General features: G+C 34.1%; 1 protein-coding gene and 1 long non-coding RNA gene across 9 annotated transcripts in view; one reads left to right on the top strand and one right to left on the bottom strand.

Moving 5' to 3' along the window:
- LOC100649548 (trans-1,2-dihydrobenzene-1,2-diol dehydrogenase) overlaps positions 1 to 27,282 on the bottom strand; it is a 28,279-nt gene extending 997 nt beyond the window's left edge. Inside the window, exons 1-6 of one of the 8 annotated variants that reach the window (XR_007225784.1) lie at positions 27,086 to 27,282; positions 23,377 to 23,457; positions 15,440 to 15,641; positions 10,271 to 10,562; positions 5,171 to 5,568; positions 112 to 330 (exon numbers count right to left, since the gene is read on the bottom strand). Coding sequence is in view for 7 of the 8 variants with exons in the window: in XM_048410255.1 (XP_048266212.1) it covers positions 227 to 330; positions 5,171 to 5,568; positions 10,271 to 10,562; positions 15,440 to 15,641; positions 23,377 to 23,457; positions 27,086 to 27,112 (1,104 nt within the window). In the remaining variant the exon portion in view is untranslated. The other 7 variants (XM_048410255.1, XM_048410256.1, XM_048410257.1 and 4 more) reach the window with 7 other exon arrangements.
- LOC125385977 lies at positions 23,680 to 25,627 on the top strand. Its single transcript, XR_007225785.1, has 2 exons — positions 23,680 to 23,867; positions 25,100 to 25,627. It is a non-coding gene; the product is annotated as an uncharacterized LOC125385977 (long non-coding RNA).
- Positions 27,283 to 27,693: the final 411 nt, after the last annotated feature.

Genomic DNA, 27,693 nt, shown 5'->3' with positions numbered 1-27,693 from the left:
ATCTATTGCAGTATTTTTCAAATATATCATGAAATGAATATAGGAGCGAAAACAAAATACATTAACGATGCATAAATTGTTTACTTATTCTTAATACAGAGCATATCTTACATATACATATATGTGTATACAAGAAAGCTTCTCTAAAGTTCTGATATGAATTAATGTAATTACACATTATTCAGAACATTTAACTACGTTGAAATTATTTCGTCTATGATAAGGTTTAATCTTCAAGATACGTAACTCCAACTTGTCTTCGAATTTCGTCCTCTAATTGTGCAACTAATAAAGAAACATTGTGCGGTACTTTAGAGCTTTCAGTTACACCTAAAACGGAACAAACCAAGTTAGCAATAATAAACATAGATATGTACAGGTTGCAAAAATGTTATTTTCCGTAGCTTTGGCAGGTGATTCTACAGATCTGCAAAAAACAAGATAGCTGACAAATTGACCTTAACTTTGAAAATCAAGACCAAATTTTTTTTCGCATCGTATTTTATTCATTGTGAAAATTAAAAGTCTTAAAGGAACCAAGGATCGCAAATCAAACGTTCTCTTAAAAAAAATGTTAGAATTTCACTAATTTTATATATGTATGTACAAGTGTATATACATATATACATGTATATACACATATACATATAAGGTGGCATGGTAATCACAGTACAATCTGATAGGGAGGGACTCGACAGGAAGAAATAAGAAAAAAATTTGGTATAATATTTTTTTGCTTGAAGCTTCGTTTTCGAGAGAATCGACTTTGAAGATTTCAAAAGCATACTTAAATTTGGTTAATTTTGAACTGAAAAAGAATAAACAGTCGATAAAAAATTAAACTGCATCAAAAATGTACAATAGCATTTTTTCATAAGAGGCTTTATTTCCAAAAAAAAAATAAATTTGAAAATGTACCATGCGTTTCTATCGGACCAGTACGTAATTAAATATGTTTAAAGTTTATTTTTTTGAAAACAAGTCCTTAAACGGAAAAATTTTATCCTACATTTTTAACTTATTTTCTTTGTGGGATATTTTCTTTTTAGCCTATTTTTCATATGGATTTTGCACGTTTCAGCAGCCAACTGGCTTGGGTGTGTTGCAGTTCTTTCTTCGTATCTCTTTGCATATCTGCCGATTTCTTCTTTGATCATTGGTATTTTTAAGTCTTTACGTAAATCCTTGTTTCTGACATACCATGGGGCGTTTACTATCGTTCTAAGAATTTTAGCTTGTATTGTCTTTATTTTGTTTATATGACTCATTGCTGCTGTCCCCCATAGTGGTATTCTGTACGTCCAGATTGGTTTTATGGTCGTTTTGTATATTTTTAATTTATTTTCTATACTTAATTTGGATTTTCGACTTGTTAGCCAATGCATTTCTCTCCTTGTTCTCTGTATTTTGTCTATTATTGATTTAGTATGTTGTTTCCATGTGAGTTGTGTATCTAAGATATTTAACTTGTTTTGTTTGTCTTATGTGCGTGCCATTCAATTGGATATTTGGTGGTTTCTGTTTTCGTAGTGTAAATGTAATATGGTTGCATTTATTGGGATTTGCTTCTGTTTGTTTACCTTGCAGCTATTTTTCTATTTTTGTTATATGCTCTTGTAGTAATGTGACTGCTGTTTTTGAATTAGTGTGCTTGACTAGTAAAACCGTGTCGTCCGCGAATGTCAGTATTTTGCTGTTAGTATGTTGGCCGTGTATAGTGTGTATAATATTGGTCCTAATACGTTTGCTTGCTGTACCCTTGTCTCGATTCTTTAACTTCAGAATATGTGTCCTTTATTTTTAGATACAAAGGTTTTGTTGCTTAGATATGATTTGAGTAAGTGGTGGATTTGTTCTGGGAAATGTTTTTTGATTGTTTATAAGACGCTTTCATGGTTCACTTTGTCAAATGCTTTCTCGATGTCCATGAAGAGGGCTATACAGTATTGTTTCTTTTCTATTGCTAGTAAATTTTCGTTGACGAGCCTGTGCATATGCTCTATCATGGAGTGTTTGTTTCTGAATCCAAATTGGTAATCTGCTATTAACTTTCCTTCCTCTATTGCTGGTTTTAAGCGGTCGTATATTATTTTCTCTAGTATTTTGGAAAACGTACGAAGTAGTGATGTTAGCCTGTAAGATGCAGTTTGGTGTGGGTTTTTGCCTGCCTTAGGTAACATTATGATCTGCGCTAGTTTCTATAGATTAGGTTCATTATTGAGTTCTTAATATTGCATTGAATATTATTTTCATTAATTGTATTGCTTTTAGCGGAAAGTTTTTCAAGATTTTACCTTTGATTACGTTGATTAATGGTGCTTTATTGTTTTTTGTTTTCTTTATTATGATTCTAATTTCTAGTGCTGTTGTATCAGGTATGGTGTAGTGCTTGTCAGTTGAGGTACTAGTGTTTTGTACATCTAAGTTTGTATGACAGTTGGGGCTGCTGTTGTTAATATTATGTGGAGGAAATGTGTTACAAAGGTGGTTGGAAAATTCTTCAACTTGCTCTTAGTTGCTTCTGTCTCATGTATTGTCTTTAAGTTCCAGATCATTGTTTTATCCTACAGTTGGATCAGTTCCGTGGGTCATTTCAGTTCAGGTGGACGGATTAAATCCGTTGAACAATTAAAATGACGAATTTAATATGCTTTCCCTTGTCAACAATCAATGCGTAATCTTGGGGGAAGACTTGGCCAGAATATAAAATGTAGAAATTTAAATGTGAGTCTGGTTCTATTTAAACAATAGTGATGGTCATGTAGAAGTTGACATGCAGGTATGACTATTACACAAATTCGAAAAGAAAGAAAAAAAGAAGAAATGGGATATCGGATGGTATATCTGTGATTTTCATACGACAATAGTATATAATATATAATTTTTTATACATATCTTTTATATAGAATTAATGTCAATATTTTTGTCCAATAGAACTGTTGAGTTGGAGCCTATGGTTCCTCTGAGACTTTTGCGCTACATGATAAGTAAAAGTACGATGCAACAAGATTTTGAAATGACATTTCAAGATCAAGATCAAATTCAGTGTTGCGACTATTTTTTTGGTGATCTCCATCGATTCAAGCTGTAGAATCATCTGCTAAAGTATTGACAATTGATCTTATACTCTGTACTTTGGTTTGCTTTAACTAAAATTAAACAGACAATGTAATACAAGTTATATGATACAATTAGATTAATGTATGTAAACATTGGTAACACGGATCATTTATGGAACATAATTCGTAATATTAGTAATAATTCTATATAAATGTTGCTATATGGTTCTTTTCTATATAATATATATATAAAATATTATATAATATTATATATATATGTAATATGGATCTTAAAAGTTATTATATTCATGCAAGGATATTACTCTTAATAAAAAAAAAACTAATTTTTCATTAATGAAATCAATGAATCAAATTGACGTAATGCATGGAAATGGACGGACAATTGAAAAATGAAATAAGTCCACAGTAATAAAAATATACAGTGTCCCAATAAAAGTTAAATTTCGAGGTGGACATAATTTGGTTTTAGCAGTTTTCTTGCAGGGGGGAGCGTAAAGGATATATGAAAACTAAGTCAATTTTTTTTTAATAGAATCATATATAATTCTTTTAATATATTAATCGATCTTACTTGGCATCCTCATAAAAAGCGATTAACCTATTTACATATAACGAAAAGTCATTATTTTAGCACATATATTTCAATGTTTATTTTGTACATAAAATATTATCGCATTGATGGACAAGGAAAACAAATAATAAAGCGTGTCTTGCCCTGCCTTTCGTACGATTAATTTTACAGAATAAAAGTTAAAATATTTGTTAAACCAATGATTTTTTGACATAAATAAATTAATAACTTATTATTATTTAATATATTACCCAATATATTAATATACTAATATACAATACATTTGTAATATATAATATATTATCTTTAACATATAGTTACATTTAAAAGAAATTGAGTTGACTTTGACTAGTGCATAGTTTCATTTCAAAAAAATATTGATAATAAAATCTACAAAAAACAATGTTTTAAACGATTTTCACATTTTTGAGTGAGTAAAAAACAAAAAAATAATTTCTACCGTGTATGTGTGTAACGCCTAAAGTAATGGAACAAGTGCGTGTAGGTGTGTGTGCGCGCGCGTGTGTGTGTGATGTTGAGTGCTGAGGAATGTATGTGAATGCCGAAACTTTATGACAGAAGGCGACAATATACGATGAACCCCAGTATGTTTAACGGGATGCTAAAATAAAGGGTGCCGATTAAAGAATTAAATATGGATATTTAAATATCCTTAAGATTGTCATATGAGTAACATAGTTAATTGAAGATCCCTATATGACTTATTAGTAACTATATTTAGTTAACTAAAAGATATTGAAATATATAATTATATATATTTATGGAACATTATTTACTGTCAATTATTCGACGCAATAAATTTTTTTCGGAAACAACTAATAACAAAAGAGAAGCTTTTCGTAAGTATGACATTATCGTCATCGACACTTGAATTTAATTGCTATCTTGGCACTGGTAAATCTAGTTAGTAAATATAGTTAGTAAAGAATTTTCAGAAAGAAAGTCAACAGTAAAAGATGAATGCTCCAAGAAGGACTATATTTTTCAGATGTTTGTTTAGGATGGATCATTCTACAAAGATCTTCTAATGCATATCGCAAATTTAAATTCGCGTTGATCACTGTAATATCTCTTGTTCTTGTTTAACCATTCCATTGCTATAGGACATAGGGCACATATAATGCATATAAGACATTCGCTACTTGTATCTTATATCGAAAAATGCTACCGCGGATGGTTTATACAGAGGTACAATACAATTGATGATGCGCCTGGTTTAATAATATGTAACTAAAAATTCTAAAACAGAATTATAATATTTTTACAAACTTGTAACTACATAAGAATGCTCATTTTGAGGTAGTTAAAGGAGTGTTACGGATACCGCTGAGATTGTACTGTTTCATATTTTTCGGTTAGTAAAGATTAAGTGGCATTCAAACGATTCAAATGTTTTTGTTGTTTGGTTAAAGTGAATATTAATTAATTGGTAATTTGTGAATAATACTTTGAATTTAAAGAAAATCTCAAAACACGCTAAAGTATAGGTAAACAGTACCTGCTAAAATGCAATTGCGAACTTCATTAGCTTCATAAACAAATCCAACGCTGTTGATAAAATTAAACTTATATTCAGTTTCAGGAAGTGGTATATTTATTTTACCACTTGGCAATTCTACCGTTGTAGGACACCAAAAGTTCGGAACTTTTATCATTCCTTTTGTACCAATGATGTAAGCTTCATTCGGTAAATCAACTAGACAGTGAGTAATAATGGTTGCAGTACGGTTTCCTTTGTAAAGAAAGGTAGTAGATACAGATTGATCAACCCCCTCTTCATTTAAGCACCCAGCAGCTTGTACAGTATGAGGTGTTTCGTTATTAAATATTAAACAAGCAAATTGAATTCCATACACGCCCAAGTCCAATATGGTACCGCCTCCTAGACTTTTTATGCTAAACAGATTAACGTATTTTGTAATATAATAAGTTTGACTTAAATATATAATGCATTTTGCAATGTATTATGCATTTAATAAAAATTAATAGATTTTAGCATACTGCCTAGAATAAAGAATTAATGAATATTACAGATACACAGAAATTAAATTGCAGTCGTTAATACACAACGTATTATAAATGTAGGAAGTTTGATGCTGAGTCATTTACCTATAGAAATATTTGGAAAACGTCAAAAACGCGGAATACAAGAAGGCGAAGTAAATTGTATAAAATATGATTTATTGTATCGATTTCAATATACCGATATAGAGGGTATATCTTATAAGATTTTTTTTTTTTTATTTAATTTGCACTTTAAAAATTTGTCCAGTTGGACATTCGGTAAATTTTATCCTTTGAGAATGACCAGTATTTTTCAAGCATTTCCGATAATTTTACAAAGAAGTGTTTTAAATAAAAGTTAATCAATTTTTGTTTCACTACACATTTGGATATTAAAAATTTCCGACAAATTATTGCTTAATAAAAGGTCAACATGACCTTGACTTTTTAAAGTGGCACCGTATACAATATTATATATTTTGAGCTTCCTAGAGTTGTAGCTGATCCCAAGAAGAATTCAAATTCCACCATACTATGACCTTCAGATGACTTTGAATTAAAAAATTTAGATTGGATCAACAAAAGGAAGATGAAAAATTACTTTATTTCGATCGAATTAGATATTCAAAATAAAATTAAAACTGTCAAACTAATAAGCTTATTTGAAGAATTCGCCGACAACACACAATAATACTGCTTCGCATTACACACTACAATCATCTACTGCTTATTGCTCCAATTTAAATTTCCGAGTTCAAGGTCAATTTTCAAGGTCAAGGTCAATTTTCAATTCATGTCAAGATTATCTCAAAATCATGATATAGTAGGTTATTGTACTCATTTTGACGATTGCAACAACTCCGCGAAGTCCAAAATACATACATAGAGGATCCGGCCGAATAATATGTAAAAGTGGGCACAATGTGATCTTTGTGAAAAAATAAGAAAGGGATATCGAATAACATTTTTTCACTTTCGGCTTGTTTTTCGAGAAAATGAAGTTTGAAAATTTTCCGAATATACTTGGCTAATTTTAGATTGGACAGAATCGACAGGAGGACATTCTACTTATGAAAATAAGTCGAAAATATAGAACAAAATTTTTCCGTTAAAAATTTTATTTTCAGAAAAATAGCGGTTCGACATGTTTAGTTAAGAATTAGCCTAGTACATACGTATGATAAATTTTCAAATTTATTTTTTTGTACAGAAACAAAGCGTCTTATGAAAAAATTTTATTCTACATTTTTGACTTATTTTTGCACGTATGATGATCTCTTGTGGATTATTTATTCCTCACCAGTCCGAAATTAGCTATGTTCAAATATACTTGATAAATTTTCAAGCTCGATTTTCTCGAGAACAGCCGAGAATGAAAAGCCTTTATTCTATATTTTTTTCTTACTTTTGTACATAGAATTGTGTCGTGTCCGTTTTTACATGTTATTCGGCCGGACTCGATACACGTTGTCATTTAAAAACGTTGAGGTGGTCTTGAATTTTCATGGAAAAAGTGTTGAGGTTTATCTCGTAATAGACAGAGGAAATGTGTGGATGAATGTATAATAGAAATATATTTAAGTCTAAGTATAGGTACAGTGTATGCTAGTCCAGATCCGAACGCTGGTAGCGTTATTTTACAAAAGAGCTCCGAAGCCATGGGCCTATGGGTGTTTATATAATTAAGAAATACTGGTCTATCTGTGCCCCGCTGCATCATCTGTGCAAGGCATGTTCCTAGAAAAGGCTATTTTTTCCTAAAAGTGAGAATCACTTCAACAAAAAAAATTATTGAGAAATTTTTAATATCCAAATGTACAGCGAGCCGAAAACTAATTAATGTCTTTTGTTCAAAATAATTCTTTAGCATATTTGTACTTTCGAGCTATCACGGGGAGATGCGGTCGCGAGAATACGCGTCGACGGAAGTCGTAAATTCCCGTTACGATTATAATAATGGACACCACGAATAGTTCGATCACCTGATTTCGGTTAGGATAATAGGGGTGATTCAGTTAGTATAACACTATGATTCACAGAATTATAAATTATGTATTTTCAACACTTTATACAATCACACAAAGTAGTAACGCCGTTGATTATGATATGGATTATGAGAAGGATTATTCTTAGATGATAGAATCCGTATATATGTTGACCTTGACTGTGCGTTGGTTATGAGAACCAATATAGTGATTCTCCTGATGGCGTAGAAACAGTAGAAGTAGGAGCAGTCGGAGCAGTAGGAACAGTCTGAGAGATGAAGGAACTGTAGGAACTCTGGGCACCGTGAGAGCCGAAGGAACTCTCGGACATGTAGGTATTGTGAGAGCCGAAGAAACTCTAGGAACTGTAGGCACTGTGAGAGCCGAAGGAACTCTGAAGTTTGTTCTGATGTGATTACGAAGGAAAGCTCAGTATGGGTGTGCCCTTTGAACAAAGAACGCGGATTCGTTGCTTACATTTTTAGTTAGGAAAGTGAGGGCAATGATCCGCGATGCTGATTGGTTATGACCGATGTTTGGGAAGGAAGATGGGAGGAAGCCTCTTACCAATGTGATTCATGGGCGACATTATTTATGGGAAAAACCAGCTTTTCCGTTATGCAATTATTTCGTTTTTCCCATTAGGTAACTACTTCCTTTCTCCGTAATTTGGAAGAATGTACAATAGACCTAAGGACCTTTTAAGTACCAGTAATAAACTGAAAATACTTGTACGATTAAAGCTTCCTGCCAACTAATAAGACTCGGTTTATGGTGGGGCCTTAGGTTTATTGAGGGTTTCTCTAACGGTGCTTGGGCCTTGACGGTTAGACAATGAAGGACGTCGCGCGGACCTTTTCACGCGAGGTTACAATATTATTGGAAACACTCGAAAAATTGTGGTTAGTATTAAACAATATACCCTGTATATCTTATAGGAATATTGAAATATACATACATACATATTTTATATATATGTAACTTATTGTATCTTAGGCATATATATATGTAGGAAAATGGTATAGTGCTAGTAGATTTGGTAACGGTATGATTGTTACGATATCGTTTGATGCTCCGGCAATCTATGTTTGCGCAATCACTATTCGTCACTCACTATCTTCGTTACAACGATTCTTTTTAAAATACGCTGACAACAGTCTATGACAACGCTGATAACACTCTATGACAACGTTGACAGCACACACTCGACGGTATCTGTGCTTTGAAGATTTGTAACAACGATAATGATACTGTTTTTGGACTTTCTCTCAACTTTGGCTATGTATTAGGTCATCCCATAAGTTCGTTCCGTTTTTCGAGCGGTTATATATGTTAAGGTTGTTTACATACCTTTCAGTTTCATGAAAAAATGTAATCCCTCTCTCGTTGTACAACTTCTTTCCATTTCTCAAGTGCATTGGTCCCTCTCTAGGCCAAATACTATACACATTATACACGGCGAACATACCAACAACTATCAACAGCAAAGTATTGACATTCGCGGACGACACAGCTACACTAGTCAGGCATACTAACCCAGAAACGGCACTCAAAATACTACAAGAACATATCACAAAAATAGAAAATTGGCTACAAGAAAAACAAATAAAAGCAAACCCCAATAAATGCAACCATATTACATTCACGCTGCGAAAAAAAATATCACAAAACATCCTATTGAACGGCACGCATATAACACAAACAAAGCATGTCAAATACCTAGGACTCCACTTAGATACACAACTCACATGGAAACTACATATCAAATCAATAGTAGAAAAAATACAGAAAACAAGGAGACAAATGTGTATTGGCTAACAAGCCGAAAATCCAAATTAAGCATAGAAAATAAATTAAAAATATATAAAACGATCATAAAACCAATCTGGACGTACGGAATACCATTATGGGGGACGGCAGCAATGAGCCATATAAACAAAATGGAGGCTAAAATCCTTAGAACAATAGTAAACGGACCTTGGTACGTCAGAAACGAAGACATACGGAGGGACCTGGGAATCCCAACGGTCAAGGAAGAAATTAGCAGATACTCAGAAAAATACAAATCAAGAATAGCAACACACCCAAACCGGTTAGCTGCGGAAACGTACAAAACCATAAACATGGACAGAAGACTAAAAAGGAAGCATCCAGCAGACCTTATAAAGGACATAACCTAGCAAACACGAGGATGGTACCCCGCTGGGGGTAGCCACCAACATGCTAATATAACTGTTAAAAAATGCCACCAAATGTCCAAATTGGACAAATTGTGAATTTCAATAAAAAAAAAATAAAAAAAAAATTGGTCCCTTATTGCCGTATGTTTATAAATCGACACATGAAATGTATACACAAAAGTCGGCACGAATTTATGGGATGACCTAATATATCGACGACTGTTCTGACACACAAAAAGTCCATTTGTATGCAGTTTTAATGTAAAGAAAATAAAAACCTTTATATCCAACCTAGCAAATCTTAACATTAAAAATTGTCTCAGTAGACACCATCTTTCTTACTTACATGCAGTATTGTGAATTATAATTTCATCCACAATTTTAATTTTAAAATGCATACAAAGGACAAAACAAACATCGTTTACGTACTTGAGTCGTTGAACATCTGGCATTCTAAATCCGAAGGATACAAGAACTTGATGAACATCTCCAATACTTCCGGATTCAATTTCTTTTTTAAGAGTTTCATATATAGGAAAACATCTACTCCAAATACCTTCCATTAAGAACAACTTCTTCTGCTTTGCTAAATTTATCAACTCTGTTGTTTGCTTCAAATTCATAGTTAAAGGTTTTTCACATAAAACATGTTTCCCATGATTTAACATTAACTTTGCAATGTCAAAGTGTTGAGGATGTAACGTTCCAATATATACGACATCTGTAAATGTAAAAAAATACAAAACAATAGATTACAACAATTTTGTGTTATTTCACAAAAACTGGCTATCGTATTTAGCTTTCGGTATTTCAGAGGTGCGTATCTGTAGAGTAATTGCGCATGCGAAGTTAGAAATTGTCGAAGTGATGAAAAAACGAGTGGTAAATGAATTGCGTGTATGATTTCCTTGCCGAGTGGCGAGTATGTACAGTGTACAATGTACAGGGTGTATGAAAAGTATGTGTAAAAACCACCGTAGCGTGATTCTAAACATCTGGATCGGTGGAGATTTGTAATAAAATGTTTGTGCAAAATTGATCTGGAGCATGATTTTCAAGGCCAAATTTGTTTTCTATTGTAACGTATTCCACTCATTATGAGGATAAGAGGTCTCAAAGGAACCATGGTATGGGTCGCACTCAAGCGAGGAACTTTTTTTTTTATTTATTTATTAAAATTCACAATTTGTCCAATTTGGACATTTGGTGGAATTTTTTAACGGTTAAATTAGCATGTTGGTGGCTACCCCCAGCGGGGTACCATCCTCGTGTTTGCTAGGTTATGTCCTTTATAAGGTCTGCTGGGTGCTTCCTTTTTAGTCTTCTGTCCATATTTATGGTTTTGTATGTTTCCGCAGCTAGCCGGTTTGAGTGTGTTGCTATTCTTGATTTGTATTTCTCGGAGTATCTGCTAATTTTTTCCTTGACCGTTGGCATTCCCAGGTCCCTCCGTATATCTTCGTTTCTGACGTACCAAGGTTCGTTTACTATTGTTCTGAGGATTTTAGCCTGTATTACCTCTATTTTGTTTATATGGCTCATTGCTGCCGTCCCCCATAATGGTATTCCGTACGTCCAGATTGGTTTTATGATCGTTTTATATATTTTTAATTTATTTTCTGTGCTTAGTTTGGATTTTTGGCTTGTTAGCCAATGCATTTGTCTCCTTGTTTTCTGTATTTTTTCTACTATTGATTTGATGTGTAGTTTCCAGGTGAGTTTTTGATCTAAGTGGAGTCCTAGGTATTTGACATGCTTTGTTTGCGTTATATGCGTGCCGTTCAATAGGATGTTTGGTGGTATCTTTTTCCGTAGCGTGAATGTAATATGGTTGCATTTATTGGGGTTTGCTTTTAATTGTTTTTCTTGTAGCCAATTTTCTATTTTTACGATATGTTCTTGTAGTATTTTGACTGCCGTTTCTGGGTTAGTATGCCTGACTAGTATAGCTGTGTCGTCCGCGAATGTCAATACTGTGCTGTTGGTAGTTGTTGGAATGTTCGCCGTGTATAATGTGTATAGTATTGGGCCTAGGACGCTTCCTTGTGGTACCCCGGCCTTGATGTCTTTAACTTGAGAATGTGTGTCCTTAATTTTTATTACGAAGGTTCTGCTGCTTAGGTAGGATTTTATTAATTGGTGTATTTGCTCAGGGAATTGTTTCCTAATTGTTTGTAGTAGACTTTCATGGTTAATTTTATCGAATGCTTTCTCTATGTCTATAAAGAGGGCTGTGCAGTATTCCTTGTTTTCTAGTGCTACTATTATTTCGTTTATAAGCCTGTGCATTTGCTCTATCGTGGAGTGTTTGTTTCTGAAACCAAATTGGTGATCCGGTATTAGTTTTTTTGTCTCTATTATTGTTTTTATCCGGCAATATATTATTTTTCCAGTATTTTGGAAAATACTGGAAGCAGTGATATTGGTCTGTAAGATGCAGTTTGGTGCGGGTCTTTGCCTGGTTTATGTAACATTTTAATCTGTGCTAATTTCCGTGGTTTGGGGAAGTATTGAATTCTTAGAATTGCATTGAATATTATTGTCATTAATCTTATTGCTTTTGACGGAAGGTTTTTCAAGATTTTACCATTAATTAGGTCGATTCCTGGCGCTTTGTTGTTTTTTGTTTTATCAATTATGTTTCTAATTTCTTGTGCCGATGTTTTAGGTATGGTGTATTCCTTGTCGGCTGTGGTAGCAGTGGTTTGTGGATCCTCCTCCGTATGACTTTTGAGGTTGCTGTTGTTGATAATGTGTGGTGTGAATGTGTTGTAGAGGTGGTTGGAGAATTCTTCAGCTTGTTCTTCGTTGCTTCTTGCCCATGTGTTATCTGCTTTTCTGATTGCCGGGACGGGTATTATTGGCTTCCTTATTTTTTTCGTGGCTTTCCATAGTGAATAGTTGGTGTTCTCGTGTGTGGAGAGTGTCCCTATGAACTTTGCGAATTCGTTATCGTTGTGCTCCTTTATTTTGTTTTTTATTTCCTTTGCAAGTTTGTTTAAGTGTTTTTTGTTTTCTCGGGTTCTGTATTTTTGCCATTTTGCTTTTGCTTTTCTTTTTTCTTTGATTTTGTCGAGTATTTCTTGCGGGATTGTTATTGTTTGTCTGCTGGTTGGTTCGGGAGTAGTGGTTGTCCTTGCTGCTTCCTGAATAGTTGCTGTCAATGTTGCTACTGCCTGTTCTATGTGTTCGGGAGTTTTTAACGGGATGTTGCAGTTTATTTTGCTTTCTATTATTTCTTTGAAAGTTTGCCATTTGGTGGTTTTATTGCATAGTGTTTCTGGTTTGCTATAGTGAATTGGTTTGTTTCTGTATTCAATTATTATGGGTGTATGATCGGAGCTGAGCTCGAGGTTGGGTGTTATTTTTAGTTTATTTGTGTTTAGTCCCCTTGTAACTGCAAAGTCCAGAAGATCTGGTTTTTTGTTCAGGTCAGTCGGCCAATGTGTCGGTGTTCCTGTGGATAATATATTGAGGTTATTATTTCTAATGTATTTTTCCAATGTTCTACCTCGAGGTGTAATGTTTCTTGACCCCCAAAGCGTGTGCTTTGAGTTGTAGTCTCCCGCTCCGATGTACTTGTCCCCTAGGTCCTGTAAGTATTCTTCCCACATTTGTGTTGTTATTTTGTGTCGCGGAGGCACGTATACTGCTGACAACTGGAAGTAGTTGCTGCTAGTTTGAACTGTAACAGTGGTTGCTTGTAAATATTCTTTGTTAACTTGGCTGTGTAGATAATGTTTGATATCGTTTCTGACTATCACTGCTGTCCCTCCGTGAGCTTTTCCTGAGGGGTGTTTGGTATCATATATGGTGTAGTATGGTATTTTCAAATAGCTTTTTGTAGTGAAGTGTGTTTCTGAGACAAGTAGTATGTCTATATTATTATTGTATATGAATGTTTTAGTTTCGAGGGCCCGTTGTTGTAGGCCGTTTGAGTTCCAGGCTGCTATTTTTAGAGTGTCCGTTTTTATTTTTTGCTTAGCACGTTTGTAATTAGTTGTAGCATGACTGTGATTTGTTGGGTTTGCTGTTTGAGTACTGCGTTTTGTTCGCTTATCATTCTGGTTAGCATTTCGGTGTTCTTTATGGATTGTTTGAGCAGTTCTTTGATTTCTGCAGTGTCGTTGTTACTATTGCTGTGGTATTGGTTGTGTGTATGTGTTGATTGGCTGGTTACTTGAGCATAGCTTAGACCACCAATGGTGTTGGTGCTGATAGGTTTGGTGTTTGTTGCTTGCTCTGTACTTGGAATTATTTCAGGTTTTGTGCTGTCCTGTTGGGCTTGTGTGTTAGTGATTGACCTGCTTCGTAGGGGCGGGAACAGTTTACGTTGTAATTGTTTTCTTACTTCACATCCTTTATAGCTGGCTGGGTGGTTTCCGTTACAGTTGTAGCATTTAACCTCCTCTACTTTTCCCGTGAATGGGCAGTGTGTCGTGAGATGATTTTTTGCGCATTTAACGCATGCCGGGGTTCTATTGCAATAGTTTTTAGTGTGTCCGTATTGTTGGCACCTTATGCATTGTGGGATTTCTTTTTTATGTCTAGGTGGCTCCACTTTTACTATTGTGTTTAGTAATTTTTCTATATCGTATATTTCTTTGTTGTTGTTTTTAGGTTCTAGTTCAACTAGGAATAGCGGTAATGGTTGTTTGGTATCGTATTTGTTGATGTTATTAATTGACCTTACCTGGTGTCCGATTTTTGCCAGTTCTTCACTTATTTTTCCGGTATTTGTTTTTGAGTGTAGTCCCCTGATTACTGCTTTGTAGCTTTTGTCGGTTTTGAGCTGAAAAGTGTGGTATGCTGCGTTTTTTTCCTTTAGTGATCTTGTAATTTTTGTGAATATTTCTGGGGTGTTGGTTTGCATTTTCACCTGGTCTATTTTTATCTGTTTGATGATATAGTTGTCTTTCCCTGCGATGTTGTTTAGTAGTTCGATGAGGGGGTCAATTATTTTTGCGTCTATGTATATCGGTGGTGGTTTGGGAGTACGGTTTGTCGGTCTTTCCGTTGGGTCCGTTGCTGCCTCTTCTGGCAGTGCGCTGAATGGATTGTGCAGCTTGATATCTTGTAGCCACTGTTTTTTTTCGTATGTATCGATTTTCCTCGCGCTTGCGAGCGGGGTTACCTTCCGTTTTTTGCTGGAGGTTGCCACCGTCCAGCTTTCTTCCTGGTGTATTGGTATGTTTTGTTCCCCGTCGGATTGTGTTGTTTCCATAATATCATAATTTTTCTCTACATATGTAGAGTCTGTAGCTTTATTTATGAAAAATGTTTCACCGGAGTTAATTATTTTTATTGGTGGAATCTGCATGATTCCACGTTTTGTCTATTTTTGGCGTTAACTTTGTCCCTTTCTCTTCTCTCTTGCCGCACTTTCACTGGAGCACTGTTTCGCACGTCCGTTTAGGTCGCCTGCCCAGGCGGAACTGTGAAGCGAGGAACTGAACGTACGTTCTCTTGCCCTTGCGTGCTCTTGCGTTTCCAGAGAGAAGGAGAGTAAGGCGGATTTGTTAGATTCAATAACGTTCAAAAACGTTTATAAAAAGATTATTTCTATATTAATTCAGCTTAAAAAAACATGAAACATACCAATATTCTTGTCTTCCGCTAGCTCTACATAATTGTCGAACGCCTTTTTAATTTTATGTAAGCTAGAAAAGTTCTGTGCCCTTGATAGTTCACGTGCCGCTACTGCAAGAACTACATGTTCGGATTCTGGTAATGTTCGTAAGCATGTTACAAAATCATGTGATATTTTTCCAGCACCTGCTATACCCCAATGAATGGACATCTGTAATAATGTAATTTTAAAAGAAGCTAATTATTTACTAAATAATATAGTGGTAAACAATTATAAATTAATTTAAAGTTATAAATAGTAACATTGTTATTCTCTTATATACTAGAATTGATTGAGAAAATCAGTACATGTTTTCAATTGGTATTTCTTATTAATGTATATATATGTCGGAGATAAAAGAACACCGGAACCTTCCCTTTGGAACTTTGGGAAGATCCCTTAGTACTGTAATCCAGATTTCACCATAGCCGTACTAAGAAATTGTTGTCATTCGATCCGACTGTACTTATTCGAGATTTGTGATAGTGAGCTTGGGCTCGAGGCGACAACCAGTCGCCGAACGTAGCCGCGGTCAAGGGATGAACGCTTTGTCTAACAAAGGCATGAAGTAACTCTATAGCTCTCCTTAAAAGAAATACTTGGGACGACGGTAAGCATTTCAACGATTTCTGTCCCGTGGCTCGCCACACGCAGACTCTATTCTTCGAGTAAAACAATTACCAGATGTTGACGCTTCTCCACAGCACATGTTCAGCTAGCCCGAGGACCCGCTATAAATCTTAAGATTTATTTAACGAAAGTCCTTCAAACCGACAAATAGTCTTTGTTCCAACTACAGGAAACTTGGAGAAATCTATTTTTCTCACGAACAACGCTATCCGATAGCAACTTTCTCCTAAGGGCGGCTAGCACCCTTCCCTAACCACCAACATGGAAATTGACCAATTAACAGTAACACCAATTTCCTTCACTTTCCGAACGAAGACTTTTCTCCACGAATCCGATGATTTCGTGCCCTTAGGCACACCCATCATAGTTTTCCTCGACAGCGTTACCATGATGGAGAGACACTCTTCCGTACGATTTTAACGACGATACAAGTAATTCTCAGATACGTGATTGCCCCATGTATTAACACTGAGTACAACTTAGACGCTGAAGAAAAGTAGAGTTCGTCATCCCGTTGACCGCGGATTCGTTATTGAGCCTAGGATCATTGTCATTGGTTTCTCGAGTATCTAATTATCGCGATTACTTGTCCAATTCCATCATAGTCATGTTTGCACTAGTAAATATTTCCTCTATTGCATAATGATCACGTCTAGCACCAATAGGGATTCGTTTCACGCCCTTAACCCTAACTCTAATCTTAACGCCAACCCGACATATATATATTTTTTTTTATTTATTTATTAAAATTCACAATTTGTCCAATTTGGACATTTGGTGGAATTTTTTAACGGTTAAATTAGCATGTTGGTGGCTACCCCCAGCGGGGTACCATCCTCGTGTTTGTTAGGTTATGTCCTTTATAAGGTCTGCTGGGTGCTTCCTTTTTAGTCTTCTATCCATGTTTATGGTTTTGTACGTTTCCGCAGCTAGCCGGTTTGGGTGTGTTGCTATTCTTGATTTGTATTTTTCTGAGTATCTGCTAATTTCTTCCTTGACCGTTGGGATTCCCAGGTCCCTCCGTATATCTTCGTTTCTGACGTACCAAGGTCCGTTTACTATTGTTCTAAGGATTTTAGCCTGTATTACCTCTATTTTGTTTATATGGCTCATTGCTGCCGTCCCCCATAATGGTATTCCGTACGTCCAGATTGGTTTTATGATCGTTTTATATATTTTTAATTTATTTTCTATGCTTAATTTGGATTCTCGGCTTGTTAGCCAATGCATTTGTCTCCTTGTTTTCTGTATTTTTTCTACTATTGATTTGATATGTAGTTTCCATGTGAGTTGTGTATCTAAGTGGAGTCCTAGGTATTTGACATGCTTTGTTTGTGTTATATGCGTACCGTTCAATAGGATGTTTGGTGGTATCTTTTTTCGTAGAGTGAATGTAATATGGTTGCATTTATTGGGGTTTGCTTTTATTTGTTTTTCTTTTATGTTTTTGTTTTTATTTGTTTTTTTTTTGTTGGTATGTTCGCCGTGTATAATGTGTATAGTATTGGGCCTAGGACGCTTCCTTGTGGTAGCCCGGCCTTGATGTCTTTAACTTGAGAATACGTGTCCTTGATTTTTATTACGAAGGTTCTGCTGCTTAGGTAGGATTTTATTAGTTGGTGTATTTGCTCCCGGAATTGTTTCCTAATTGTTTGTAGTAGACTTTCATGGTTAATTTTATCGAATGCTTTCTCTATGTCTATAAAGAGGGCTGTGCAGTATTCCTTGTTTTCTAGTGCTACTATTATTTCGTTTATAAGCCTGTGCATTTGCTCTATCGTGGAGTGTTTGTTTCTGAAACCAAATTGGTGATCCGGTATTAGTTTTTTTGTCTCTATTATTGTTTTTATCCGGCAATATATTATTTTTCCAGTATTTTGGAAAATACTGGAAGCAGTGATATTGGTCTGTAAGATGCAGTTTGGTGCGGGTCTTTGCCTGGTTTATGTAACATTTTAATCTGTGCTAATTTCCGTGGTTTGGGGAAGTATTGAATTCTTAGAATTGCATTGAATATTATTGTCATTAATCTTATTGCTTTTGACGGAAGGTTTTTCAAGATTTTACCATTAATTAGGTCGATTCCTGGCGCTTTGTTGTTTTTTGTTTTATCAATTATGTTTCTAATTTCTTGTGCCGATGTTTTAGGTATGGTGTATTCCTTGTCGGCTGTGGTAGCAGTGGTTTGTGGATCCTCCTCCGTATGACTTTTGAGGTTGCTGTTGTTGATAATGTGTGGTGTGAATGTGTTGTAGAGGTGGTTGGAGAATTCTTCAGCTTGTTCTTCGTTGCTTCTTGCCCATGTGTTATCTGCTTTTCTGATTGCCGGGACGGGTATTATTGGCTTCCTTATTTTTTTCGTGGCTTTCCATAGTGAATAGTTGGTGTTCTCGTGTGTGGAGAGTGTCCCTATGAACTTTGCGAATTCGTTATCGTTGTGCTCCTTTATTTTGTTTTTTATTTCCTTTGCAAGTTTGTTTAAGTGTTTTTTGTTTTCTCGGGTTCTGTATTTTTGCCATTTTGCTTTTGCTTTTCTTTTTTCTTTGATTTTGTCGAGTATTTCTTGCGGGATTGTTATTGTTTGTCTGCTGGTTGGTTCGGGAGTAGTGGTTGTCCTTGCTGCTTCCTGAATAGTTGCTGTCAATGTTGCTACTGCCTGTTCTATGTGTTCGGGAGTTTTTAACGGGATGTTGCAGTTTATTTTGCTTTCTATTATTTCTTTGAAAGTTTGCCATTTGGTGGTTTTATTGCATAGTGTTTCTGGTTTGCTATAGTGAATTGGTTTGTTTCTGTATTCAATTATTATGGGTGTATGATCGGAGCTGAGCTCGAGGTTGGGTGTTATTTTTAGTTTATTTGTGTTTAGTCCCCTTGTAACTGCAAAGTCCAGAAGATCTGGTTTTTTGTTCAGGTCAGTCGGCCAATGTGTCGGTGTTCCTGTGGATAATATATTGAGGTTATTATTTCTAATGTATTTTTCCAATGCTCTACCTCGAGGTGTAATGTTTCTTGACCCCCAAAGCGTGTGCTTTGAGTTGTAGTCTCCCGCTGCGATGTACTTGTCCCCTAGGTCCTGTAAGTATTCTTCCCACATTTGTGTTGTTATTTTGTGTCGCGGAGGCACGTATACTGCTGACAACTGGAAGTAGTTGCTGCTAGTTTGAACTGTAACAGTGGTTGCTTGTAAATATTCTTTGTTAACTTGGCTGTGTAGATAATGTTTGATATCGTTTCTGACTATCACTGCTGTCCCTCCGTGAGCTTTTCCTGAGGGGTGTTTGGTATCATATATGGTGTAGTATGGTATTTTCAAATAGCTTTTTGTAGTGAAGTGTGTTTCTGAGACAAGTAGTATGTCTATATTATTATTGTATATGAATGTTTTAGTTTCGAGGGCCCGTTGTTGTAGGCCGTTTGAGTTCCAGGCTGCTATTTTTAGAGTGTCCGTTTTTATTTTTTGCTTAGCACGTTTGTAATTAGTTGTAGCATGACTGTGATTTGTTGGGTTTGCTGTTTGAGTACTGCGTTTTGTTCGCTTATCATTCTGGTTAGCATTTCGGTGTTCTTTATGGATTGTTTGAGCAGTTCTTTGATTTCTGCAGTGTCGTTGTTACTATTGCTGTGGTATTGGTTATGTGTGTGTGTTGGTTGGCTGGTTACTTGAGCATAGCTTAGACCACCAATGGTGTTGGTGCTGATAGGTTTGGTGTTTATTGCTTGCTCTGTATTTGGTAATATTTCAGGTTTTGTGCTGTCATGATGGGCTTGTGTGTTAGTGCTTGTCCTGCTTCGTAGGGGCGGGAACAGTTTACGTTGTAGTTGTTTTCTTACTTCACATCCTTTATAGCTGGCTGGGTGGTTTCCGTTACAGTTGAAGCATTTAACTTTTTCTATTTTTCCTGAATATGGGCAGTGTACAGTTAAGTAATTTTTTGCGCACTTGACGCAGGCTGGGCTTCTGTTGCAGTAGTTTTTAGTGTGTCCGTATTGTTGACACCGCATGCATTGAGGTATATCTTTTTTGTGTCGTGGTGGTTCGACTGTTACTATTGTGTTTAGTATTTGTTTGATATCATATATTTCCTTGTTATTGATTCTGGGTTCAAGTTCTATTAAGAATAGTGGTAGTGGTTGCTTTGTGTCGAATCTTGTTATATTGTTTATTGTTCTTGTTTGATGTCCAATTTTAGCTAACTCATCGCTTAGTTTATGTATGTTGGTTTTAGGATGCAATCCTCTTATGACAATTTTATAGCTCCTTTCAGTTTTAAGCTGATACGTGTGGTAGATAGCATTTTTTTCTTTTAATGCTTTTATAACTTTCCTAAATGATTCTGGTGTGTTTGTTTGTATTTTTACTTGATCCAATTTTGTTTGCTTTATTGTGTAGTTGTTTTTCTCATCTAGATTATTTAGTAGATCGATGAGCGGGTCTATTATTTGGGCCTCAACAAAGATTGGTGGTGGTTTTGTAATATGGTTTGTTTGGATAGTGGTTTTATTTACGGGGTCAGCGTCTATTTCTTCAGTTAGTAGAGTTGAAGGAGTTACTTAATGGTAATTCTTGCAGCCATCGCTGCTTTTCTGTAACTGGGTTTCCTATGGCACTTATGTCTGTGGTTGTTTTGCGTTTTTTGCTAGCCTTCACTGGCTTCCAGCTTTCGTCCTGGTAGTATCTTTCATGTTCTGAATTGCCATCTTCCTGTCCCCGATGCTCTTTTGTTTCTTCTGTCTCCATGTTAATTTGTTTGGTTTTTATATAATATGTTTCTCCTTTTGTTGCTATGTTTATAGTTGGTATCTGCATTGTTATTTTATTTCCTCCTCACTATCACTTTGCAGCACTATTACTTTGGAGCACTTTTTCACTATTCACTTATACCTGGAGAGTACGACCGTCTAGACACGTCCGTCCTCCTCGGCTGTCCGAGCAGGAGTGAGGTCCGTGACCGTGGCTACGTTTAGTAACCAGTTGTGTCACTTCGAGCTCAAGCCTACTGTCATAAATCTCGAGCAAACATAATCGGATTAAATTATAGACAACTACTTCTGAGCTTTATTATTTATTATTATTTTACCGGGGTTGTCTGTCCTCAAAGCAGAGGAAGAAGGAGGAGGGGTTTTTAGTGGGTATGGCAACAACATCCGCCCGAGTCCCACATAACCCAGTGATGCGGGTCACTGGGCATGCGCAACAGCATTTTCCCCTCCTCACGCAAAAAAAAAAACACATTACATATCTTACATTTTGTTTATGTCATAGTATCAGGTAATATATATTAACTATAAATAAAGGCTAGGCGAGCTTGAGTATTTCATTGAGTATTCCTATTATATATCCTTCATATTGCAGTCCTGTGTACAACTGCATAGTGAAAAAAATTATCATTAATGACCTGCGTTAAGTTTGACTTAATCTTTAAATCCAACTGTCACACCGTAAAACGGCTGACTATGATTTTGGATAATAAATAATAATATAATTACAATTCATATTAGCCTTTTACATCGTATTGCTATTATTAAAAATTGCAAACATCTCAACCATAATATCAAGGAATTTAATTGTTCGACTGTCAAAATTGTCGTCGAAATAGATTTTTAGAAAAATCTCTTGCAGTCTCACATATGCAGTTGTAAACGATTATTTAGTTTTGTAAAATTTAACATCAAGGTAAACAGATCAATGACTGATGGATGTAAACAGATCGTCAAGCGGCTATGCTAGTGAGCTTCACAAATACACACATATGGGCTGAATTGACTGTAGTGGTATCGACTGTTTTTTGCAAATATCTCGATAATGAAGAACCCACGAGTAACATACAACGGCAAAAGTAATTCAAAATGGCTGTAAGATAAACAAACAGAAGAAAACCCCAATAAATGCAACCATATTACATTTACACTACGAAAACAGAAACCACCAAATATCCAATTGAATGGCACGCACATAAGACAAACAAAGCAAAAAGTTAAATATCTAGGACTCCAGTTAGACACACAACTTACATGGAAGTAGCATACTAAATCAATTATAGACAAAATACGGATAAAAGGAAGACAGATGTACTGGATAAGTAGTCGAAAGTCTAAGCTCAGCATGGAAAATAGACTAAAAATTTACAAAACGATAATAAAACTAATTTGAACGTACGGAATACCACTATGGGAGACAGCAGCAATGAGTCACATAAATAAACTCGAGTCGCTACAATCGAAGATACTCAGAGCAATAGTCAACGGCCCCATGGTATGTCAGAATCAAGGATTTACGGAAAGACCTAAAAATACCAACGATCAAAGAAAAAATCGGCAGATATGCAAAAAAATATAAGAAAAGAATGACAACACATACAAATCAGCTGAAACGAGCAGAAATCTCATAAAAAGAAGACTAAAGAGAAAACACCCCCCTGATCTCACTAAAGAAATAAAATAGAAGAGAAATAAAATAAACTAGAAGATGGTATTCCGTTAGGGCTGGCCATTCACATGTTAGTTAGCAATAAAGCTAGAAAAATTGACCGAATGTCCAGCTGGACAAATTGTAAAGTACAAATTAAATAAAAAAAAAAAAAAAAAAAATGGAAATTTACAACGTGACTTCAGTCCTCTTCATGCGTGGATTCGATTTCTGGAATGCATCATTCATATATCTCGCAGAATGAGAACTGAAAAATGGTAAATAAAACAAAAAGACGACAAAAAATAGCTTCTTCATTGAAAAAAAGAAATATAACAGTTATTCCTAAACCTGCAGGTAGCGAGAATTCAAATGACGAGAACGCAGCTCGTCGAGCATTCCAACAAACACAAATATTAGCAAACACAATAGGTGTAAACATCAACCTACCCCAGAATTTACGAACGATTGTAATAACAATATCTTGTCAATTTCCTATAGATTTAAAGAAATTTAAATCACATTGTTTTCACAATGCAAAATTATTTAAAACGGCATCCTCGTGGTATCCAATGCCACAAACAATACACAAAATTTTAATACGTAGCAGGCAGATTTTCAACAATGCATTTTAATCTCAAGGCCACTTAGCAGAAGACGCAGCGGAATCTAAAAACAAATTTTACAAATATGATAGACAATTTTCACGCTTGCAAAAATAGTTGTAAGAACAATTTACAGCATACATATATTTAATAGAGCTACGGAAACATCAGATCCATATATCTCATGCATTAGCCTTAAAAACAGAGTTCATAAGCAATAACTAAAGAATTTAAGTAAATCAAAAGTACCGTCATTATTACGTACCTCATACATCCAATCAGAACCATTAACCATCAACATGTAACATAAATCCAGAACAAGCAATGGACGAAGAAGACCAGTCTGCTGATAATGAAGAATGCGAAGAAAATTTGCCAATATTTAGACATTTAGACAATTCAGAACTAAACTCGGGCGAACTATTATTATAACTGTGACCATATTTTTTTATTTTACTTTTACTATTTTCTTCGGTATATCTTTTATTATTTTTCCCAGTATTTTATTACAAATAGATAGATTAGATTAATGAACAGAATCTGTTTGATTTCTGCGAAGATCCGCTGCACGAGGTTTTCTTATATTTCTGTTGACAGTCCGCTAACATAACCGAATAAAACTGATCCAATATCAAATCTGCGGCCTTTCTGTTCACAAAAGCTAATAGCAGAATCCGTTAATGCAGATTTGGCTGGTAGTGCAACTGGTTTAATAGAGTAACGTTAGTCCTGAAGAATCACGGTGACGTATATTATGTACGTTAAGTAATAAAGAACAATGCTTTTATATAAATATTAGAATATATTAAAATACCAGAATTATAGAATATTAGAATATATGAGAATACCAGAGTTATAAAATATTAGAATACGTTAGAATATTAGAATACATTAAAATATCAGAAATGTAGAATATTAGAATATAGGTTAGACTATACGTTATAATAAAGGCAATTTTTGAGCTTTAGAAAAAAATTCATACATAATTTATCATGTTTAAATGTTACATTTAGTCCCATTTAAAAAGATAAGAAGAAGAAGATTCGCCTGAAGATTCTAGAGATATTTTTACATAAATAAGAGTAGTATTTTTACTTCTAATAACAAATAGGTTGAAGAATAATTGCGTATAAATATTTAAAGAAATATAACTCGTAAATACGAATATGTGTATACATTTAGTAATAAAATTAAATATCGCTAATTGTATATGTATAATAGAATAATTACATAAAATCTTGTCAATATCAACATTAGATACATATAAATATTCTTTTTTTATATTAGATTATTCATATAAAAGTTTATATAACCTAACCCCAATCTGGAAAACAATCATGGATTTCAATGACTACTGACAATTGAATATGAACAGAATTATGTGCATTCATCATTATTATGTTTGAAACTTATAACCAATTGGGATATAACAGCAAAAAATCATATAACAGAGGTCTTAGGAAAATATGTACTGTTCTTTTTATCTTCATAGAATGTTTGCGTAAAAGATTTCAAGTAAAATTTTGTTACAAAACTGCATGTTACTCTTCGTGTTTTTTAGGCTTTGTAACACATGAACACAACTTTTAAATTCATACAATTGACAATTATTAAGTTTAATATTGTGTCACTTAAATTTAAAAAATATTAAATAGGATAAATGTTTTAAAATTTATGTAGATATTGTAGCTGCTGTAAGTATTATACAGGGTATTCCTCCAACTCTGTTCACTTCATTTTTATTGTTTCAAATAATAAGAGAAGAATAAGAATTATTTACAAAAAATTAGGAGGAAGACATACTTTGTTGTAATAGTTTCTTTGTAGGCGAAAAGGTAAAACGCTCTGTAGAATTTGTGTTGTCAAGGCATATAACTTTTATGTCTGACTTCAATAGAATAGGGATTATATTGAAAATAATTCCTCATACATTTGAGTTTGTCGAATTTATTACTTGCATTGTGAAATATTTCTGTTATATTTTGCAGTGTTACTGATATACTACCCAACAAAACATCCAAAAATAACAATTGTAAGGTTCGAGCAGGCCAAAAAATTGTGTTTCTGGTATGAAAAATATGTGTGGTTTAGACTTTCACAATGTCTCAATATCAATATTCTTGTAAGAATAACGCCAACAATCTAACACTGCTGTTTATAATAGTCACTATTTACTGTTTGTTTGTATCTAAGATATTAAACGTGTACTTATCTAAGCAAAGGTTGTACTAAATTACAAGCCTCATTACGATAAACAATATATGCACACATACACATCTAAAAAACACTAATAAAAATAATCTTTCTGTAAAGAAAGATAGAAGGAATCTTAGTAACACTGAATTTTACAATTAATCTAATGAAGTACTTTTATGTTCAGTATTCAACATTTTATGAAATTGGAATATAAGACATTTCACTTAAAAATGAAACTGACATGAAGGTCTTAAAAGGTCTTGAAAGGACTCTGAAGATCTTTTGTATATGATATCACCATATATATATATATATATATATATGGTGATTATATATATATATATATATATATATAAAAGAAAATACATCGTCATTATATTAGATCTGTTTTAGAATCTAAATATATTTTATAACTAACTATTTTCTGTTATTTAAAGTAATAAGAGATATTTCAGATAGACAAAGTTGGTATACATCTTTTATAATATCCTTTTGTAAGTTAGATTTAGGATACTCAGTGATTTGTTAAAGTATTTGAAGACGACCTCTAAATCTTTATTATACATGAAAATTGTAAAATAATATCATTCTTAATAGTTCGCTTAATAATGTTAAAACAGTCTGATAGAAAACATTTGTCGCTATATCTATTTAATGAGGCTTATCATTTTGTTAGGCTATAAATCTCTTAAATATACTATAAATATTTACACATATTAATAAGTCTGTAAGTAGTAACCAGTCATACGAGGTTCTAAACATGGTTTCTTCTAAGTTACATGTACCATTTTATGATCATATAGGAGATATACATTATATTGTATACCTAAACAAATATTTTTTGAGCCGTTTGCTTAAATAAGAGAGAATTTATTTTAGTATAACCAAAGAAAAAAATCTAAATATTTTCAAAATGTATATGATTGACTGTTTTCATAATCACTATTACTAATATTTATTACTAGTAATAGTAGTTAGCAATACTAATATTACCAACTACTACTACTAATACTTTGTGGTCGTGTGCTTTTTGCACTAACAGCAGCGACACGGTAAAGTCCTAAGTTTTTATGTTATTCATTTCTGGTGGTTTTAGACAAGTCCACAGTAATTTTGTAAATAGGTAGATGTAAAATGACAAATGATAATATTAATTAAAATCGTTTTACATATTGTTTTTGGAATATACAGTAAAAAATTCATCTAATTGGAAATTTGCTGTACGTATATATATATAGATACATATCTTTTCTTTCTTTTTTTTTTCTTTTTTTTTTTATTTATTTATTTATTTTTATTTATTTAATTTGTACTTTACAATTTGTCCAGCTGGATATTTGGTAAATTTTTCTAACCTAACATACATACATATGTATGCAATATCTATATAGATGTATATTACAATATTATAATATGAATGATTTCTTATATGTATAAAATTAAATTATAACTTACAATGTTCATAAAAGGTGACCTTCAGGGATATTTAAATTGTTGTCTGTTTTAGAACTTTAAGCGCTACATATATACATAGAACACGAACGTGAAAACCACTAACTTTCAATTAACCTTTTTATGAGATATGGACGTCACAGCAGAAAGGAAGTTTCCTCATAGATAGAAGATTAGAGATTAGAGATAGAAGGTCATAGATTAGAAGATTAAAAATATGTCATACTATCACAATTATATAATAGAGGTTTATGTAATGGATGGAGTGTTTAAAGTGTTCAATTTGTTAATAGTAATTTTGATGGAAGTGCAGAAATGCTACCTACCTTTCCATTTCGATGATTCTTAGACATGTTGTAAAACTAAAAATTTCGAACAACTGTGAGACTGCAATAAATGTCTATTATAACCATAGATATACAAAGAGTTAGAGTACGCGAGTCATATAATCTTAAATTATCGTGTAAGTGGATGCGATATAGGAGTAGAAAGAACGCTGCATAAAAGTGTCTTCTGTCCTTGTCTAATCAGGCATGACACTGACAATGTTTGTGTTGGCTATACACTTATATGTTTGCTATACGAATGAGCATGCGTTATTAGACAAGGACACAAGAGGCCTTTATGCAGCGTTCTCTTTCGCTTTCGCTTTCGCTTTCTCAGCTCGCCCTCGCACTCTATCCTTATATCTCTATGATTATAATTTACAGCTAAATTAAAAGTGAATATGATCTATGTTTCCGATTTGGTTTAGATTTTTCAATGCCGTTGCCAGAGGGTTGGGTTGCATGAAATAATAACGAATCAATTATTAGAATAGTAGGCGAATGATTAATTAGATAACATTATTCTATGAAAATAATATTTTTTATTATTTCACGTAGTGTCGTCAGTCGCCTCGCGTCGGTCGGATTTGAGAAGCTAACTCAAACTC

The sequence above is a fragment of the Bombus terrestris genome, chromosome 11 (assembly GCF_910591885.1).
Source record: "Bombus terrestris chromosome 11, iyBomTerr1.2, whole genome shotgun sequence".
Taxonomy (NCBI): Eukaryota; Metazoa; Arthropoda; class Insecta; order Hymenoptera; family Apidae; genus Bombus; species Bombus terrestris.
This window is presented reverse-complemented; position numbering and strand designations above follow the sequence as displayed.